At 35.4% G+C, this 20,432-nt stretch overlaps 1 protein-coding gene across 1 annotated transcript in view; it reads left to right on the top strand.

Moving 5' to 3' along the window:
- SLC13A1 (solute carrier family 13 (sodium/sulfate symporter), member 1) overlaps window positions 1-20,432 on the top strand; it is an 86,261-nt gene that overhangs the window by 28,853 nt on the left and 36,976 nt on the right. The window contains exons 3-6 of the mRNA XM_008587913.1: window positions 1,083-1,219; window positions 3,825-4,012; window positions 4,659-4,716; window positions 4,798-4,846. Coding sequence (XP_008586135.1) covers window positions 1,083-1,219; window positions 3,825-4,012; window positions 4,659-4,716; window positions 4,798-4,846 — 432 coding nt within the window. The remainder of the gene's footprint in view (window positions 1-1,082; window positions 1,220-3,824; window positions 4,013-4,658; window positions 4,717-4,797; window positions 4,847-20,432) is intronic.

Below are 20,432 nucleotides of genomic sequence, written 5' to 3'. Positions count from 1 at the left end.
GTTTTTTATTGAAACCAAGCCAAGCTCAGTATGATATGTTAAAAATGCAGGTATAATTGAAAATAGCAAAATTGTCATCAGAATTGATTTTCCTTTTCCTCCATGGTTTTGTAACATTAGAATAATTTTGTTCCAGCATTCCATTTCTTCTGTTGGGCTGTATTTGATTTTTGTAAAGGAGTATTTCTGCTTACAATCCTCTCTTTTCAGCACAGATTTGTGTTTCAGTTTAGCCAAGCATTTCCTAAAGTCAGTTCTCCTGTCTATCAGTCTCATGAAGTGCTCCAACTAAATATTCTTATGATTAAATACATCTGAAAAATATGCAGCAAACGATATCCCACTCTTTGAAAATGACACTATAGATAATATACAATTATTTAAAGATTTTGAGAAGACCTACAGAAAATTCTAGTATTTCAAAATTTTATGTTTTCTAAATTTAATTGACCACACAATTCTTTTTTTAAAGAAAAGTTTATGTACCTAACATGTTTCAGAGCATTATTTGGGTAATACTGCTGCAAATGGTTGCTCCAAGTGTCTGGACACTGTACTAATCTCTGAATGGTGTGAACTGAAAATGGTTTAAAATGTTGGCCCTTATTCAAAGGTATTTGTTTTACAATTAATAATTTTCAGGGTAAAACCATTCAAAATACAAGGGAGTGATTCTGCAGTTATGGCATAATGGGTTGTGATGAAGATATTGGCAAGTTGAAACTTGATTCATTACTTCCCAAATCCAGTCATTGTTATTCTACCATCAGAACATAAACTAACTAACCCCATTTTGATGGAGAAATTAGGGCATAGAAGGCACTTGCCTGATGCTAATCAGCTATTTAATAACCCATTTTTGTGCAAACTCTTTTTTTCCTGTGTATTTTTCCTTAACACTGTTTCTGGGTAAAAATATAGAACATATTTAAATTTGTGTTCAAACACATCTGCATTTCTCTCAACAAAGTAGAAAGATTATATAATTGAAGGTCAAAGTTAGCAGCGTAATAATGTCTTTCTTGTGCAATGTTATTTTCCCCCCACTAATGTAAATAATCATGGTCTAATTGTAATTTCAGGTGGCATCTGCTTATTTCAAAGATTTTCACCTCCTCCTAATTGGAGTTATTTGTTTAGCAACATCAATAGAAAAATGGAATTTGCACAAGAGGATTGCTCTGAGAATGGTGATGATGGTGGGTGTGGACCCAGCATGGTAGGTACTGCGTGTACTGCTTCCAGTTTACGTTCTGAAAGACTGTTTGCATGCAGAGCAAATAATCAAATAAGTAATGTACATCCAGGGAATCGTTTGTATCACAGTATAATTCATGGCTTTTTCCCCCCTCTCAAATATGAAAGTGATATAAGGTGTGTTTGAGTTGTAGAATGAAAAAAAAAAAAAAAACACCTTTCCTTTCATTGCAAGTCTAACTACAGGGAGATTGGGAAAAGTGCACACAATTCCGTCACCTTTTATGTACTGTAGGAGTCAAAGCTGAGAGAAGCCTTGAACCTCAATAGACAAGCTTGACAGACTGCAGAGCAGATTTCAGTCCTATCTTTTTCATTTGGCTGATTAAACATTCAAGACTTGTTCAAGAGCATACTTTATCATCAGGGAGGATGTTAAGAACCAAAGACAAAGATGTTACTGACAAAATACAAATGTGTGCAGAAAAATTCCAAGGTGAACATTTTTCTTCCTAAATCAACTGTTGCAAAATGAAACAATCAATTAAGACATTTCATCCATTGAATGTAAAATCATTCATTTGGCTCATTTTCTCCTAATGAAGTAAATATTTTTCTTCCATTAAATTAATTGATTATTTGGCTTTATTCCACCTCTTATTAAGAACATGAATGCAAGCTAAAGAAAATTTACAGTGTCATAATCATTTGCATAATGACATTTTGCTTTAAATCCTTAAGTGGTTCCTCCCTCCTCATCTTTCACTGAAAATAAGAACATTAACTTCTGTTGCATAATTCATTCAAAGGCATACATAGCCACGTCTGTGTTTATAATTTCACAAATTGTTTTTCTAAATACAAAAAAAATTAATGACTCAGATGAGACAAATGTTTCAAAATTTTATGTTACTTAAAAATTTTATAATATATATGTATTTGAGACATTTCACTCTTAAAATGAAATGACGCTCCATGCCTCTTGGGATGTGATAGAAATGTATCCCTTTTCCTTGACCATCTTGTTCACTGACCTCAGGGTATGGGGTAATGCACTGCACAATGAGGCAAAAGTTCTGTCCATAGAGCCACTAAGTGGCTTTTCAGTTTAAGGCATTTTCACCATACCAACCTTTTTTTATAGGAAGATTTCATGTCTTGCTGATGCCTTAAGTTAAAAGTGTTTCTAGTTTTCTTTTTATTAGCCTGGAAGACATGTTAAGTGACATAAGTCAGGCACAGAAAGTTAAATACCACATGTTCTCACTCATATGTGGGAACTAAAAAACTAAGTTGAGTTTATAGAAGAAGAGAGTAGAATTGTGATCACTGGAGGCTGTGAAGAAGAATGAGAGGGGGGACAGGGAGAGGTTGGGGAATGCATACAAAATTACAGCTAAATAGGAAAAATAAGTTCTAGTAGTGCACATAGTGCTAGGCATCAATAAATAGCAATAATTTATTGTATGCTTTCAAATGGCTAGAAAGAGGAGCTTAAATGCTCTCACCACAAAGAAATGATAAATTTTTACAGTGATGGATATGCTAATTACCATGATTTGATCATCACACATTGTATATATGTATTGAAATATAACTGTACTCCATAAATATGGGCAACCAATATGTATCAATTAAAAAATTAATAAAAAAGAAATTTTAAAATGTATCATTTCTCATTAAAGTTGACTTCTAAAAGGTTTTCTTTTATTTTATTTTACACATAGAAAATATTCATTTTATCTGACTTTGAAACACAGTGTGGAATTGTTCTTGTAAATCTATTTTAAAAGGAATCAGAAAATTTCATAAATTGCTCAGTATGGGAAGATGTGCTTCTGAATGATTTTCTAGAGCCTCCTACTCAAAATAAATCATGCTTTTTCCCAAGTGTGATTTTGAAAGCTTATAGACATGGTTTAAAATCCTGTTGTCTTAGGTAAGTTATTTTTAAAGGAGAAGAACTACTCTATTTGTAAGACAAGACAATGTAATATGTCCAGTTTTTGACAATGGAAGGAATATCAGAGCCAGGAGAGCATAAATAATAGAATCTACAGAAAATTCTGAAACCTCATTTAGCAAGTAATTTTAACCATTTTATCTACCCACCATACACTGAACCTAAAGAATAGTGATCAAGTATAAAGAAGATTTATAAATATTAATCTCTCTGCCTTTGTACCTCTTTGGCACATATTCAAATAAATGGAGATATAAAATAATGGACCCTAAGCTAAAAAGTTGATTGTACTTTTATTTTACTAATATTTGAAGGTGAGTGATCATCTGTAAAGAGCATTCAAATATTGGTGTACTACTACAAGCTGTTATGCCATATTCCAACTTGCATTTTGGTTATATATTTAATCATTTTTCTTCTTTTGGGAGAGAAGATTCTTATGGTTCCCTGGGAGCAGATCCCTTAAGAAGTCCACTCTTAAATGTGTCACTTTGATTTCTTCCTGGCTATAACTGTACTTGAAGTTCATCATCTGGGCAGAACCTTAATCTTCTATGTTTTAAAAAAACTTAATTCCTCACTCATATACAATACCCTTTACAGTGAAATAACACAGAGCTAAGTTAGAGAGCACAGCTGCACACTAAAGGCTCTCTCATTTCAGGCTGACGTTGGGGCTCATGAGCAGCACTGCCTTTTTGTCTATGTGGCTTAGCAACACCTCTACTGCTGCCATGGTGATGCCCATTGTGGAGGCTTTGGCACAGCAGCTCATCAGTGCTGAAGCAGAAGTCGAGACCACTCAGATGACTTATTTCAATGGATCTTCCAACCTTGGACTGGAAATTGATGGTATTGCATGTTGATATGGCCACAGTGGGGTCATTGTCATTTGGGCAATAGGCATACACTCAAGAATTCTGGGTTATATTTTTAATTAAGTGTCCATACCTGCATAATGTGAATTTAACTTTCCTCTTTATATTGTTTCCATTAGTTATACAAAGGAATCATATTACACAAATATTTTACCTTAATTATCGAATTTATATTTTCTGGCAAAAAGTTGAAGAATGCCTTTTCTATCCTCCAGCCAGTTCCATGGCATGTTCTCTTATGTCTTTATCAGTAGACCACCAGCTTGCTCCTTCTTGCCCTGAAATGACTTTCCTGCATAATATTAAGAATCTATAATTTCTACATTATATCTGGATACACCATCAAATTTTACTGTGGTTATTTTTGGCTCTGATGACTGCTCTGATAAAGTGAAAAAATAGAGTGTATATTTGTGCTTATAAAATACTTTGTTAAGACAATGTTATATCAGTGTATATTTGTGTTTACAAAATACTTTGTTAAGATGAATGTTATGGCAGCACAAGGTGAATTTGTTTATTTTCAGTTTCCAGTAATGTTTCCATTTTCTCATACACACACATATAACCCAATGATAACCCTTTATTTAAATTATTTTATTTTATTTAATGTTTTTCAGGAATTGTTAATGTACATGAAACAAACGAGAGGCAAGAGAACACAAAACCAGTTGAAGGGTAAAGAATATTGACATTTTAATTAGAGTTTTCCAAATTACATTTTAATAATATTATAAACTGGGTCAATTTATTTTTCAGATACAGTAATGATGCAGGGAAAATTTCAAGCGAAATGGAGTTGGAAAAGGTACACTAAATTCGATTCTTTCTAAATAATTATACAGGAAATTATATTAGAACTGCAGTTAGATATGTATGCATTTTGTTACCTGTTCCTTGCTTCCTTGTCTATAAATTATTTTGCTTGACTAAGTCAAAGTATGGTGTGATGGCTTGAAAAGCCTTCATGGATAAACTGAAATCAACATCCAGAGAGGAACCATTTTAGAATCTGAAAATTGGTATCATTATTTATCCTTTTACTGGAATCATAGTGATAGCAGTTAGCCAATGTAGTCTAAAGAAATTTAATTCTACTCTCAGAATATTGTTTCATTTTTTATTAAAACCTTGCGAACTAAAAGCCTGATGTTTATTAGGAACATCCTCATTTCTTCCACGTTATGAACTTAAATCAACTCCTATTCATGTAATTGCATGTCCAGTTATCTTTAGTGTTCCCGTTGCCACTAAAAAATTCAATGCAGAATTTATGTTTCTTCTGTCATACATAGGTGGAGGAGTTCTTGTAGTCATCTAGATATTGAAGGAAGGACAACTTTGTAAACTATCCCAGAGAATTTATTTCCCCAGAATAAATCAATATAAAAATACTATACTAGGTTGCACTGGGAGCAATATATCTTGAGACCAACGAAAAATAATCCTGCATAGAATTAGCATTAAAGTAACCATGGCATTAGGAATAGGAGAGTAGGACATATGTTCCTTCCTCAGGCTATAATGCATTAGCATGCAGCTCAATGGGAAAAAGAAAACACTCTGTTATTTACAGAAATCTTCAAGGACAGAGCAATTTCTATGTAAAACGAAAGTAAATACAAAAAGGTTTAAGCAATTAGCTAGAGTGTACATTAAGGATTTTTAAAGAAGGGAATTACATATATATTTATGAAAACATTATCTTCTTTAGGGTTAGAAGTAATTCTTTTAAAACACAGAAAATGAACAGTATGCCAGGTATGTTATAGAATAATACATTAAAAATGGGCTTTAAAATCTATTGTGAAATTGGCAAGCCTAAACAGAGACAGTATACGTGCACTCAGGAACTTTCTTTTGGTCATCTTCAGAAACCTAGTTTTCTGGCATGATTCCTAAACTTTGGGTTAAGGCCTTTCAAATTGATTTGAGCAATACTCCTAGGGATGGTAGGAAGACTTATTGATAAAAAGATCTGGTTCTTCTTGTAAGCAGCTCAGATTCTAGTGTTGAATATTGATTTAAAGAAAATGTCTGACATTAAATACCACAACAAAAGCATTTATGAGGCCAAGGCTTCCAGAAGCAGGTGCAATTAGTTCATTCTGGGCTTTTGAGTCTGGAAAGATGATAGTGAATGCAAGCAGAAGGTGCGGGATCCACAAGTGCAGGGACATGTCTACTTTGTCACCATTCTAGACCCTAGCACTTTCTGTTGCCTGACACAGAGTAGGCATTCAATCGATATTTATCTGTATAAATGAATGAATGAATGAATGCAAAGAGTAGAAAAAGAAAAAGGTATTCTAATCAATCAGATAATACAACTAATTCAAAGACCCAATAATGTACAAACCAGGGCTTTTTCAGAAAATCTCTCCAGTGGACGTGCTAGAGATGAACTGTTGTAATGAGTGAAATGAATGGTTCGATAGGTTGGGCCAGGGTAGAAATAGTTCTTCATGTATCGCAAGAAGTCTATCTTACTGGAAACAGAAAGCTTGAAGCTGGGGGTCAGCATGGTAAGCTGTGCCTTTGGGAAGCTCACTCTGGTAACAAAGTGAAGGGCATGAAGGTGTGGACCTAACTGAGCTTTCTGATTCGTCAGATGTTGGGGTGAACAAAAGAAAAGTGTAAAGCTGCCTCCACTGCTCTACACTAGGGAAAGGCAGATTCTGATGTCATTGATTAGGATGGGGAGCACAGAGTGAGGAATAAGTTTTCGATAAGTAAGACAATTTGGGTGCATTTTAGGCAATAAAGATTAATTTCTGATTTTAGGAGAGGAGAGCAAGGCATCTGAATGCTGATTCAATGGTCTTTCTAGAACCCAATGTATAAAATTCAGCCTTATATATATAAAAAATTAAGGAACAACTTTTTGCTCTACAAAAATGTTCTTTATAAGGGATTGCGTGAAAGCATTATTTTATAAATTGTACATTTAATGTAAGTTTTGATTTTTAACAATTATAGATTTCTTTTCAGGAATAAACATACTGTATAGTTCATGTTGCAATTATAATAAACTGCACCTGGTCTTTGCTGGATTTACTCTAGATCACTTAACACTAATTGATTATATGGAAGAATCTTTACCTACCTCATATGGCTATAAAACAGAAGCAATATTTATATTTGTGAAGTCTGCTTTCTTCTTGAAGTGGGTGGGGCTTTCTATTGAGCTAAAATAAATCTTGTGTAGTTTGGCTTTGAATTTGACCTATGAATCAAAAAAGATCCAAATATTACTGCCTATTGAGGGAGAGTGGTTTAAAATAAATTTCAAAGAAGAGAAAGAAAATGAAGGGCTTAGTTTTTTGATAATGTGTACCATGTTTCTGTGTTTCTGCAAAAAAAAAAAAATAATTAAATTGGATTTTTAGTGAAAATTATTACAATTTTATTCATTTGAATCACCATTTCTTTAGTACAAAATTAAGGATTTTTAAAATTTAACTAAAATCTCTTAACTAATACAATCCAAGATGATTGGTGAGCTTACTTGATTTTTTAGAATTACAATATTGTTTTTCAAGGGCAATTATATACACACTGATCCATATAAAATTTAGTATGTAATAAGCAGAAAGTTCCCAATAAATAGAAAAAAATGAGAATTGACTCTCAAATAAATTCTGAATTTAGTGAGCATAGTAATATTGGTTAAGAAATATATATATTTAACACTTGCTCAAATATTATCTTCTCAATGAGGCCTACCCCAACCTCCCTATTTCATTGCAGGCAACATATCCCATATTTCTCCTAATCCCCCTGACCCTACCCTACTTTTTCCAAAGCATATATTACCTTTTTACAAACTTTATAATTTGCTTAATTTTTATTTGTTTTGTTTATTGTCAGTTTTTTTTTTTCCTTTTGTCTTTTTTTTCGTGTCCGGCAACGGATCGCAACCCTCAGTGTCATGCCCGTACCGGACCGGGACCGGCAACGGAATCGCAACCCTCGGTGTTGTGCCCGTACCTCGCTCAGCCAGTGAGTGGGAACCGGTCTGTATGTGGGATCCGAACCCTCGGCGGGAGCGCCGCCGCACTCCCAAGCGGCGCACTGTAGCAGTGCGCCACCGGGCCGGCCCTTATTGTCAGTTTTTTCCACTAAAATGTGAAATCCACAGGGGAAGAGATTTTTGTCCATTTAATATGTATCTCAAATATCTAGAACGGTGACAGCCATAGAATAAGTGTCTAATAGTTATTTTCTGAGGGAATAAATTCAGTAGCATTTTCTCAAATAATTACACTTAGATTAAAATAACTCATGTTGTATATAAACTATAACAAGAAAGGAAGCAAATTGATAAAGATTTAAAGATAAATCTATGGACCTAATTAATATAATTTGGTATGGAAAGATAAAAAATCATTTGGAACTAAAATTTGTCAGCCCTAAAATTCCTATTAGTACAACTGTAAAGTTTTCATATAGATAATAATGTTGATAATTTTGCTGTTGCTGCTGCTGGTGTTGAAGACAATTGACACTCAGTAGTCCCTTAGATACCAGGAACTGATTTAGGAGTATTCATTTATAAAAGTCACATTTCTATGCTGCATATCTAAAAAAAGAGATGTTTTCCATGACTCACCAAGTTATCTTCTCACTACAGTCCATGGTCCAGACATTAACATGGCTCTCTACGCATGCCCAGAATAAAAGTGATGGGTAGGTACTTAGTTCATAAATCCCACACTACTCACTAAAAGTAGCTGAAATATTTTTAGGGAAGAAAAGGAACTGGGAAGAAAAGACCCAAAAAGGACACTGACAGTACATGAGGGGATATATTTGTCAGGTTCCAGTGGGGCAGTTGAGAAATCAACCATCACTCACATGGTTTCCAGGAGTAATGAGTTCCAGGTATCCAAAAATCCATTTGTAGATATCAAAGGAAAAATCAAGTTACCAGTTCCTTCCCTCCCCTACAAGCATTGGTATCATTCAAAGAGATACCCCAGAATTTTACATCAGCTTAATTCTAGTTAGGAATAGAGAGCCATGTTAATATGTGGGACAAGGACTATAGTGAGAAGATGGGTTGGTGACTCATGGAAAACATCTTCTTCTTAGATACGTAGCCTAGAAATGTGACTCTTATGAACAAATACTCCTAAATCAGTTCCTGGAATCTGAGGGACTACTGAGTACCCATCATCTTCAACATCAGCTCAATTTCTAAACCTCCAGCCATCTTCAAATGAAAGAAATTGGAAAATCAGTATGCTTTTAATGAAAAATATGAGATAATTGTTTTTCATCTATTTAGTATAATTTGTAGTTCCCCAAAGGAAGAAGTTCAAAGAAAAAAATATCCTTGAGCAAATTGCATCTTGATTTTATTTAGGTGTTGTTTAATATGGGGGTGAAAATCCTTATCATTGAAAATCAAGTTTTACAAGACAACACTTTTTAATGTGCTCCAAGAACTCAAAGAGTCTTGTGTGTACAGTAATAAACATTGTTCATAATATCAGAAACTAGGGACATTAGTTCTGCCAAATAAGGACACATCAATTCTAGACTATCTGGTCCCTAGATCAAAACTGAAAAAAAAAATGTATTTTAGCTTAGATCACATAGGTACTACAAGCAAAAGCTGGTTCTTTTTGATTACTCTTCCTTTTTCTTAGACTGAGTGAAATTGGGTGACAAAGGCAATTAGTGCTGCTCAGTCCTCACCTAGGTGTCTCCTTTTATTCATCCAGCCAAATCCTGAGGTTTATGGAAAATGTTTATGGAAGCACAACCATAAAATGACCTTGCTCCAGATTCTGATCTTTATTGCATTCAAGGTTCCAGCTCCATTGATGGCCATACGTAGTTGTGTTCTTACAAAACATTTTGTTATTTAAGAATTTATTGACTATTGATGATACCTTTTTCCCATACATCTTTATTATATGAATTACAAAGGTGTAGTTCTTCACATTTTATGTTAGTGAAATGTATCTAGCAAATAGTATAAGCTCAGCTATGCTGGAAACATTCATCTAACCGTACAATAAACCTAATTGTACTTTAACTGCACAATAAACCTCACACACTACATAATTTATTTAAATAATATACTCTGTTTCTTGAAATCCTCAGCAATGTTTTTGTATGCATCTTCCAGTAGTATTTTCTAAAAAAGGAATATGTTTACTTTGCCCCCTAATTTTTTTAGTATATTTTGGTAATGAAATATTTCATACATATATACATTTATAAAATGTAACTGAATATTTTATAGAAAAATGAAATGGATAAAACAGTGTACAGTACCACCCCCCTGCTTAAGAAATAGAACAATTTCTGGAAATCTCCATGAGCTTTTCTCTGATTCCATTTCCCTTCCTCACACAGTCCCTCCAACCTCTTACCAGGATAGCCACAGTACAAAATTTTGTGTTAATCATTCTCTTGTTTTCGTCTCGGTTTTATCACCTGTGCTAGTTAGGGTGTGGGATTGGCCACCACAACAAAAACCCAAAATAGCAAAAGTTTCAACAAGATAGAAATAGACTGGTATGGTGGCTTCACAATCATGAGCCCCTGACTCTTTCTATGTCTGCTCTGCCGTCCTCAGCTCCTGAACCTGTGGTCCACGATGGCTGCCCCACCTCCCTCCGTCCGCTCTGTACTCCAGGTAGCAGAACCAGGAAGGGAGAAAGTGGAAGGCATATGTACTTAGACATTATTCCACTACTTTCCTGGCTTTAGGATTATTCCGACTTTCTATTTCTCTTTGAATTAATTGTATTTTTCTAGGAATTTATGCACTACATCTCAAATTTAGTTGTGTATGGTGGTTTATAATATCCTTTTTTTTTTGACACTTGTACATTTTTGTGGGGTACAGTGTGCTGTCGTTCAAAAATTTTTTATTTTATTTTTTAAAATTTTTATTGAATCAAAATTGATTACACATATTTGGGGGGTTCAACATTGAGATATGTTGATCAAATCAATATTCCTAGCATATATATTGTTATAAATCATAATTATTCTTTATGCCCCTCAACCAATCTCTCCCTATCCCTCCCCCTCCCCCTTACCCCCCTCTAATTACCCAAGATTTATTCTCTCCTTCTGAAAGAATAATGGTTACTCTGTTGATTTGTTGCCTAGATTATCTGTCCAATGCTGAGAAGTGTGATCAGGTCCCCCAATATTATCATAGAGCAGATGCTTTTTCTGTCACTCTGAAATGGGATTTGTGGAGAGAGAGATCCTCTTCTTTATCTCTGCTGGTGACTCTCCTTGTGTCAATGCACTCCAGTGGCTGGAGGACCATCTGCATGGTGGTTGTGGTGTCTAGCTGCTTTTGTGGCAGCCATGGTTATTATGGTGGCTGTGGTGGGCCACCCACGTGGAGGTGATGTTTTTGGCATGCTCCTTGGTGCTGGTGGTGTGCTTAGTTGTGAGGAGTGTCTGGTCCCTGGCTCCATACCTTGGGTCCCCGGGCAGGCCCTGAAGAGCTGGCATGGTGTGCCTGGTTGTGGGAGGGGGTTCTGGTCCCTTTCTCCATGCCTCGGGTCCTCAGACAGGCCCCAAGCAAGGTGTTGGCGCAGTGTGCCTGGTTTTGGGAGAGGGGTCCAGGCCCTTCTCCATCCTCGGGTCCCCAGGCAGGCCCCGAGGCACCAGTGGTATGCCTGGATGTGAGAATGGTGTCCAGTCCCCAGATCCATGCCTCATGTCCCCTGGTGGGCTCCAAGGTGCTGGTGGGGTGCCTCGGCCAGAACTAATTTTTTGTCCTTTGCATACTTCTAAAATGGGGGAACTTCTTGTGGGGACCAGTACTTGAACTCTGTGATTGAGCTAAATTGCTGCTTTGCTGCTGTTTCCCTAGGAAAGGCTTTTTGTGTAGCTCAGGGCTTAATGTTTGACCTTATAGGTACTTGCAGCTCTCCAGAAACCGGGTATACCTGTTTGTGTAGAAACTCTGAACTGGGCCTGAATTTTTTCATCAAACTGCACCCCATGCAATTCCTGCCCAGTCTCCTCTGAGTTGTCCTGCACTGACTGGGGAGCAGATAGGCTGTCCTTGCTGTTTCCCAGTGTTCTGCGGGAGGGCCCATCTCCCCCACTGCCTATGCTGCAAACACTTCCCATGGGATGGGCCCTGCGTAGGTCCCTTGTGATGACTCACCAGCCTCTGAATGGCTCCCCTTTTATAGCTGTTCTGATTCCTCACTCCTGCGTGGATCCATGGGAACCCTATTAGTGATCTTGCTGTCCTGGGGGCCACCAAGGCTCTCTTCTCCCCTGCAGCCTCCAAGTAACTCCATCTGAAGGGCACAGCTGCGGCTCCTGCTCCATGTGCTCAGCTGCTGGAGCCTTAAAGCTGCCGCAACCCAAAACACTCCGAGCAGCTTTTTCTTTCTCTCATCGCGGTTTCTCCCACCTTCATGCACTCCTCCTCTTCCCCTGATGTTACATTTTTATAGCTGTCATAATATCCTTTTATTATCTATTTAATTTCTACAGTATTCACATTTCTATTTCTTTTTATTTCCAGTATTTTTACTTGTGCTTTTAAATTTTTTCAAATAATCTTTCAAAAATGTCTAATATATTAGTCCTACAATTCTTTTCAAAGAACCAACTTCTGATTCTTTTGATCCTCTCTATTTTGTGAGTATTCTACTTTATTAGTTGCCTTTCCTTATTACTTTGTTCTATCTACTTTATTTTAGCTCTTTTGTTAGCTTTTGAAATTAGACATTTACCATATAATTTTTGAGCTTTTTTCTCTTCCAAAATAAGGATTTAAGGAGAATTGTCTTTTATTTATCTATTTTTTTCATTGGTTGTGAATATTCATGAGATACAGAGCTGATTGTTATCCCTCATGCCCAAGATATGAAGGCCAGAACCATACTGGCAGCATGCCCATTAACACAAATTGTGTTTGCACCCTGTGTCCCCACCCAATTATCCCCAACCTCCCTCCCTCTCCCCATTTTCCCCCCACTCCTCTTTGTATACCAAGGCGTGTTCTCTCCCTCTGCAAGTCCAGCACACCACTGTGGTCTTTCTTTCCTTCATTCTTTCTCTCTTAGCTCCCACTTATGAGTGAACACATGCGGTATTTATCCCTCTGTGCTTTGCTTATTTCACTCAACATAAGTTTCTCTAAGCTCATCCATGTTGTTGCAAATGGGAGAATTTCATTCTTTATTATGGCAGAGTAGTATTCCACGGCGTATATATACCGCAGTTTCCTTATCCAATCATTCACCAATGGACATTTAAGTTGATCCACGTCTTGGCTATTATAAAAAGAGCTGTGATGAACATGGGAGTGCAGGTATTTCTTCAACGTGATGACTTCCATTCCTCTGGGTACATACCCAGAAGTGGGATTGCTGGATCATATGGAAGATCTATCTATAGTTGTTTGAGAAACCTCCATTCTATTTTCCATAGTGGTTGTACTAATTTACAGTCCCACCAACAGTACAGGAGCATTCCCTTCTCTCCACACCCTCACCAGCATTTGTTATTCACAGTCTTCTTGATTATAGACAGTCTAACTCAGGATAATTTTCTTTTACTTTAGCTATATTCCATATTTTTCAGTTCTTTGTGTTTTCTGATTTACACGATGTTAGATTTTTTGACCCAACAGCTGCTTAGACTTGTGTTTTAAAATTTGAAATAAATGAGGCTTTTGTAGCTATTTGTTGTTTTCTTTTTGATTTCTAATTTCATTTTACTTTGGTCAGAAACTGTGGTCTGTATATCAGTTCTTCAAGACTTGCTGAGGTAACTTTATGAGCCAGCACATGGTCAACTGTGATAAATATATTTTTATTGTGCTTAAAACAAGTTGTATATTTTCAGCTTATTGGGTGCAATGTTTTCCAAAACTCTGTTAGGTGAAGTTTGTTTAGTTGTGGTTTTCAATTAATTAATTAATTTTTCTTCACTTTGTAGTGCATCTCTTCATCTACAGTGATTTTCTTTTATTTTGTCTTAGTGTTTATTTGTCTGATGATAATGTAGCAATATCAGCCTTGTTCACTCTAGTATTTACCTGGTATTTCTTCTACCATTTCACTTTCAATACTTCTGTGTCCTTATATTTTAGGTGTGTCTCCTGCAAAAAATATTCTGCTGGTTTTAGTGCTTTTATTAGGATAGAAAATTTCTTTATTTACCTGACAAGTTTGATTCATTTAAATTTTTTGCATTATTATATATCTAGAATAATTTCTACTGTCAACTGTTTATTTTTCCCAAATATTCTTTCCATTTCTTTCCTGCATTCTTTTGAAGTTATTTTCTTTTTTTATTTCATCCTACACACACACACACACACACACACACACACACACACACACACACACACACACAAATGTTCTGTTCTATTCTTTATGTCTGTTACTTTAGTTGTCCTGACCATTTTACCATGTTAGTAGGCAGCTAGAGATGCCATAAAAAAATACCACATACTGGGTTGCTTAAACTACAGAAATTTATTTTCTCACAGTTTAATAGGCTAGAAGTACAAGATTGAGGTGCCATCATGGTTAGTTTCTGATGAGGCCTCTCTTCCTGGCTAGTAGATGGCATATTCTCACTGTGTCTTCACATGGCCTTTCCTCTGTGCATATTTAAGTAGACAGAGAGATCTCTAGTTTATTTTCCTCTCATTTTAATAACACCAGTCCTATTGGATTATGACCCTTCCATCATTTAGCCTTAAGTACCTCTGCAAAGGCCCTATCTCCAAACACAGTCACATTGGGGGTTAGTACTTTATCATATAAATATCAGGGGAAACAATTCAGTCCATAATACTGTGTATATTTAATACATAAAAATATAAAAATTATCCATTTATTTTCTTCTTCCTGAAAAGAACAAAGACCTAAGGACATTTTAACTCAGACCATCCCTTTCTATTTACATGCTACTATTTTTCAATTTTTAGTTCTAGTCTATTATTCTCCTATAAATTTTATTTTTTAAATTAATGCTTTGTAGGGTTATGCACATTTTTATTAATATCTTTGTTCACCACTGATTCTTGTTTCTCAGACCTCCCATCTGGGGTTATGATCCTTCTGCCTGAATAAATCTTTTGCATGTACTTCAGAGAGTGCCTTTTGGTGTTTAACTTTCATTTTCTGTTTGAAAGAAAGGCCTTTATAATTCTTGAAATATATTTTCATGGCTATAAAGTGCTAGATTGTCCATTATTTTTTTCTTTGCACATTGGGATATATTTCTGCTGACTTTTGGCTTTCTTTTTCCCACTGAGAAGTAAGCCAGCTATCAGTCAAATTATAATTCCTTTGCAGGCATTCTTTTCTCTTTGATTGCTTTAAAGGTGTGTGTGTACGTGTGTGCGTGTGTGTTTGTGTGTGTGTGTGTGTGCGTGTGTGTGTGTGTGTTTGTGCATGCGTGTGTGTGTGATTGTTTGTGTGTGTGCGTGTGTGTGTGTGTTTGTGTGTTCCAGAGTTCACTTTGATATACCTAACTGCATATTCCTCCTGATCTAAGTATTGGTCTTTTCAAACAATTTTTCAGAATTCTCAGGGATTATTTTTCAATATTCAGTTGCCTCATACTACTTCTCTTTGTTCTCTTGTTCTAAGTCTCCAATTAAACATGTTACAATTTCTCACTTTATCTTCTAAGCTTCTTAACATTTTTTTAAATTTTTCATTTTCTGTGTTTTGCTGAACTGAATTACGAGTAATAACTTCAGATTTATTTTCCAGTTTATTAATTTTCTCTTCAGCTATGCCTATTTTGTTGTTTTACCCATCCATTGAGTTTTTAAATTCAGTTATTAAAATTTTGATTTCTATAAATTCTTTGTCTCTCTTTTGGTAATTTTTATAATCTCTTTATCTGTACTCATATATCCAATACCTTTTCTAATTTCATCAATCATAAATAAATTTACTAATATTTTGTGTCTCTATCTAATAGCTCTAGTGTCTGAAGTCCTTGTCAGTCTCTCTCTTTGACCTATTTTTGTTTTCTGCTGGTTCTCTTTTTGTTGCCTTATTTTTTGGTGTGTTTTGTGCTTTAAACATTGAAATGCTAATTTTCTTTGAAATTTCTATGGGGATTCTTTAAGTCCTGGGTTGCAGCTGCTTGTAAGAGTTTTCAATTACATTACTGTTTTTCTTTTAGCACACAACACCAATTTATGCTAAAAAAAAAATGCTTATAGTTACAAGTTTTCAGGTGACATTATTTTTTCCTTGTTATCATGGCATTTCCTTGCTGTCTGCTTCATCAAAGGATATCAGCTTTATGAGTGTTTTCCTGTATGCCCCCACACAGTTGGCCTTGGGCATTATCTTCCATTCCAAGCTCTCCTTGCAACAGGATAAACTGTAATTCTCAGGTCAAAAGCTGGCTTTTCACTCACTTAACTTAAAATGCCTACTTGCACTTCACTCGGGGTCAATGCAGATTCCCTACTTTTGTATCACTTTAGTGATGCATTTTAAAGATGATTTTTAACATTTTAAACTGCATTTTGTTTAACAGGGAATCTGATTTATCATGCTGCTAGACAGACAAATCTAGTATATACCTATATATGGTCTCAGTCATTTTTACCACTATAGAAAAAACAAGATTTTTCTCAATGGCATGCATATTTGTGTTTTTTTTTCTCTTCACTGAGAAAGTACAAAGGAAGCATCTGCATATTTAACATTTAGGGTAATAAAATTTTGTAAGTAAATCGTGGATATAATTATGATTTTTCAACACTGGAAAAAATTAAGTTTTTATGAAGAGTCTTCACGTCTTGAAGGCTAAATTTTAAATATCTTTCTATTCATCATACCATTACTGTATAAACTGATACCTAATTCACAATATGGAATATAATTATTTATTAACTACAGTGGATATAAATCCTATTACAGAGAGTCTTATCTATAATCTCAACTTTGTTGCCCACTCCTCTGTGTCGTTCAGTTTATTACTGATTAGAGCTTCATGAAGAATTCATACCAGGAGGAAGGAAAGTATCCCCCCTTACATTTTCTTGCTGTTCACATATATATTTTTTTCATTCTGTGATTTCTTTACAGAGAGCATTTTCTTATAGAAATCATCAAAAACCATATGTACATTATGGGAAGGCTGATTTGAGTAAAACCAAATAACATATTCTGTTATTCATTTAACCCAGCATGTGTAAAGTCAACATGTATGCAAAGAGGACAGGGAGCCCATGTCCTGATACCTCTGCACACTCTGGGGCTTCCATCCTCACCTCCCCTTTTTACTTACATCATTCAACAGATGGACCATGAAGGCACCAAGGTCAATCCATGCATTAATTATTAGTAAAGATTAACACATTTCTTTTTTAAAAAAGTGAAAAGGTAAATTAAGATGGCAGATTGAAAAGTCCTTCATGCCTCCACTCTATTCTGAATCTCCATTATAACAAGAACAAATAGACTTTTAAAATCGTAACTGCAATTATGTAAACATCAAGAGAACAGATGACCACAAAATCATTTTGGAAGCTGGAAAGTAAAAGAATGGGTGAAAAAAGGACTCAGTTTTCCCACAGAAGCTGAATCCTAAATCAGTAGTGAGAAGAGCCAATAAACAATCCAATTTACACAGCAGCAGCCTTCAAAGTTTTTAAAATGCTGAATAGATGGGGTAAGAAAAAATTGCTTAGAAAGCAATTAAATCCCCAAATTTCTTCCTCAGCTCCACATGGATGCTACTGCTCCTCCACCACAAACAGAAGTATAATCCTTAGACATGGTAAGACAAAGGGTCAGGAGAACCAGACACAGTCCCAGGTTGGGGAGGATGTCACGAGGAAAATAGGGGCCTTGAGTGAACATTTATATGCTGACTGTTGGGAGCCCTGGCTTCTGCGCCACCTGACAGGTAGCCAGGTCTATGCCCTTCAGGGGTCAGCACGCAGGAGACCAGGAGACTCTTTCCTGGAGAGTTCAATCAGCACAAGAGAAAAGGTTGAAACTGATATTAGAATTTTCTCAAAAAAAGCCCCAGTAAGATGATACTACATGAAGTCCGCATCCAACAATAAGTCCCAAAACACATGTGGAGAGCTTCTAAGCAGCTTTTCACTGCCTTAAATATGTGCAGACAACCAAAGACTCCTGGATATCTGAAGAAAGCCTCAGACATAAAAAAGAGAGTCCCAAACAAAGAAAAAGAAACAGCAACTTTCAGGAAACAGAGACTATGCAAGGAGAAAATATCATTAATATATTCAGAGAGGTAAACAAAGAAATTGCATTCATGAAATACAAATAGCATTCTATAAAAGAGAAACAGGAAGGCAAAAACAGAAAATATATAAATATAAAATATGACATAAAATAAATATATAAAGCTCAAATGTAAACTACAAAGATATAAAAATATAAGTGGAAAATTTAGTAGACAAAAAAGGATGAAACAATATTATAAAAATAGTAAGAGATTCAGAAAAAGAATAGAGAAAACAGAAGAGAATATATCAAATGTTCAAGAAATATTCATGAAATATTCAAATAGTCATAATGGAAAAATACAATTTTTATGATTGAAAGGACCACTGGGTGCCAGCAAAATGGATGAAACAGACCCACACAGGGCAGGTCTATTTTGAATACTATGGGTAAAGAGAAGACCCTAAGAGCTTTCAAAAAGGGGGAAACACTGATTCCTTAAAAAGTATCTAGAATATGAATGGCTTAATACTTGACAGCAACACTGGAAACTCAGAGACAACAGAAAAAAATGCCTTCAAAATTCTGAATAACATTTATTTCCAACCTAGAATCAATATTCAGCCAAAGCATCAATGAAGTAAAAATGTAGACTTAAGTCTAGATAGATCTTTGTTGTTTCAGAGGGGAAAAAAAATGGCTCGATTTAGGAGAGGCAGGGAGGTCCTGGTAGAGATGTCACCAAGACAGTGAAGTTGTTACAATATCTGATGTGAATTAGGCATCCTGTCACTCGACTGTTCTGAGAAATAGGGAATACTTGAGCTTGATTCAGTGGTATGTACTTAAAAAACCAAGCAAGGGGAGAAAAAGACATCTTCTAACTCTGGGGGTTGAGGGGACAGGAAAAGTAACATACATTACTCAGCTGTTAATAGAGCTCTGGACAACATACTGAAACGGTGAACTCTGCTGTAAACAAAACTATGCTATAGCCGTGAAGGGAGGACAATGGAAACATAAGAAATATAGGTATATTCAGTGAAGGAAGTTGTGAAAAAAAACTCAATTTTTATCATCTAACATAGTGGAAATTTAATTGTAATGCCTACAGCTGAGAAATCAAGATATCACATCATATGAATATTATTAAGGTAAATGCAAATAGGTACCTAAAAACAGCTAGAACAGTTTAAACAGGCTGTCTTTGGCAAGCAGAAAATGGTTACTAGAAATATATGCCTTTTGCAACTATCCTTTCATAATTATTTAAATATAAATAGTAACCTTAATATTTTTATACCAAACTGACCTCCAGTGAATTATTTTTTTTTACAGCCCTATGGAGACCACTGTTTAGCCCATGCTGATTCAAGTGTGCATTTTAGCATCAGAGGTTGGAAACGTTTAACTTGCCCCTGAAATCTGCAATTACCGCCACCAGGTGGCAATAGAGAGTTTTTAATAGTGCCTGCAGGATTTTTTTTCTGGCTTATTGTGATGATGTCATAGGATTATGCATTTGGTTATATCCTAGTCAAATTTTTTTCACTTATTTGGAAGAAGATATGGAAGACATACTCACAAGTCTTAGATATCATTTATGTGGAATAACTAACATGAGACAGAGTTGGGATTGAATAAAAACATGATAGTCTACAATTGTGGCAAAAGCGGTTTGAAATATAATTAAATGTAATGTCTCAGCTGTAAGTTTAAAAACTCACATAAGTAAAAAGTGTTCTAGAAGAAAGAATGGTAAAGGGGAAAATCACTGAGAGGGAGCTCAGATACGTGGGTTCTGGTTCCAATTCTGTAGGGACCAGCCGTGTCACATTTGAAACTGATTTGGCTGTTCTGAAAAATTAGGTCTTCCTAACAGATAACCTCTAAATACCTGTCTGCTCTAATAGTCTATGACTATTTTATATTTCAAAAAATCTTTGTGATTGTAGAAGATGCAAAAAGTATCAATAAGCTGGCAGATACCCCTAATCCCATGATCAAGAAATAACCATTGACATATTTTATTTCAGCCTTATTTGTTGGCATGTATATGTATTTGGATTTTATTTATTTATTAAAAATTATATCATTCTGTATATTTAACATAAGTCTCCATATACATTATAACACTAATAATTTCCCATTCATTAAATACCCATGACAATATCCTGTGGTCACATGTAGGACAACAGGTTTTCC

The sequence above is a fragment of the Galeopterus variegatus genome, unplaced genomic scaffold, assembly GCF_000696425.1.
Source record: "Galeopterus variegatus unplaced genomic scaffold, G_variegatus-3.0.2 Scaffold120, whole genome shotgun sequence".
In the NCBI taxonomy this organism is placed as follows: Eukaryota; Metazoa; Chordata; class Mammalia; order Dermoptera; family Cynocephalidae; genus Galeopterus; species Galeopterus variegatus.
Note: the sequence above shows the minus strand (reverse complement) of the source record. Positions and strands in the feature narration are given on the sequence as shown.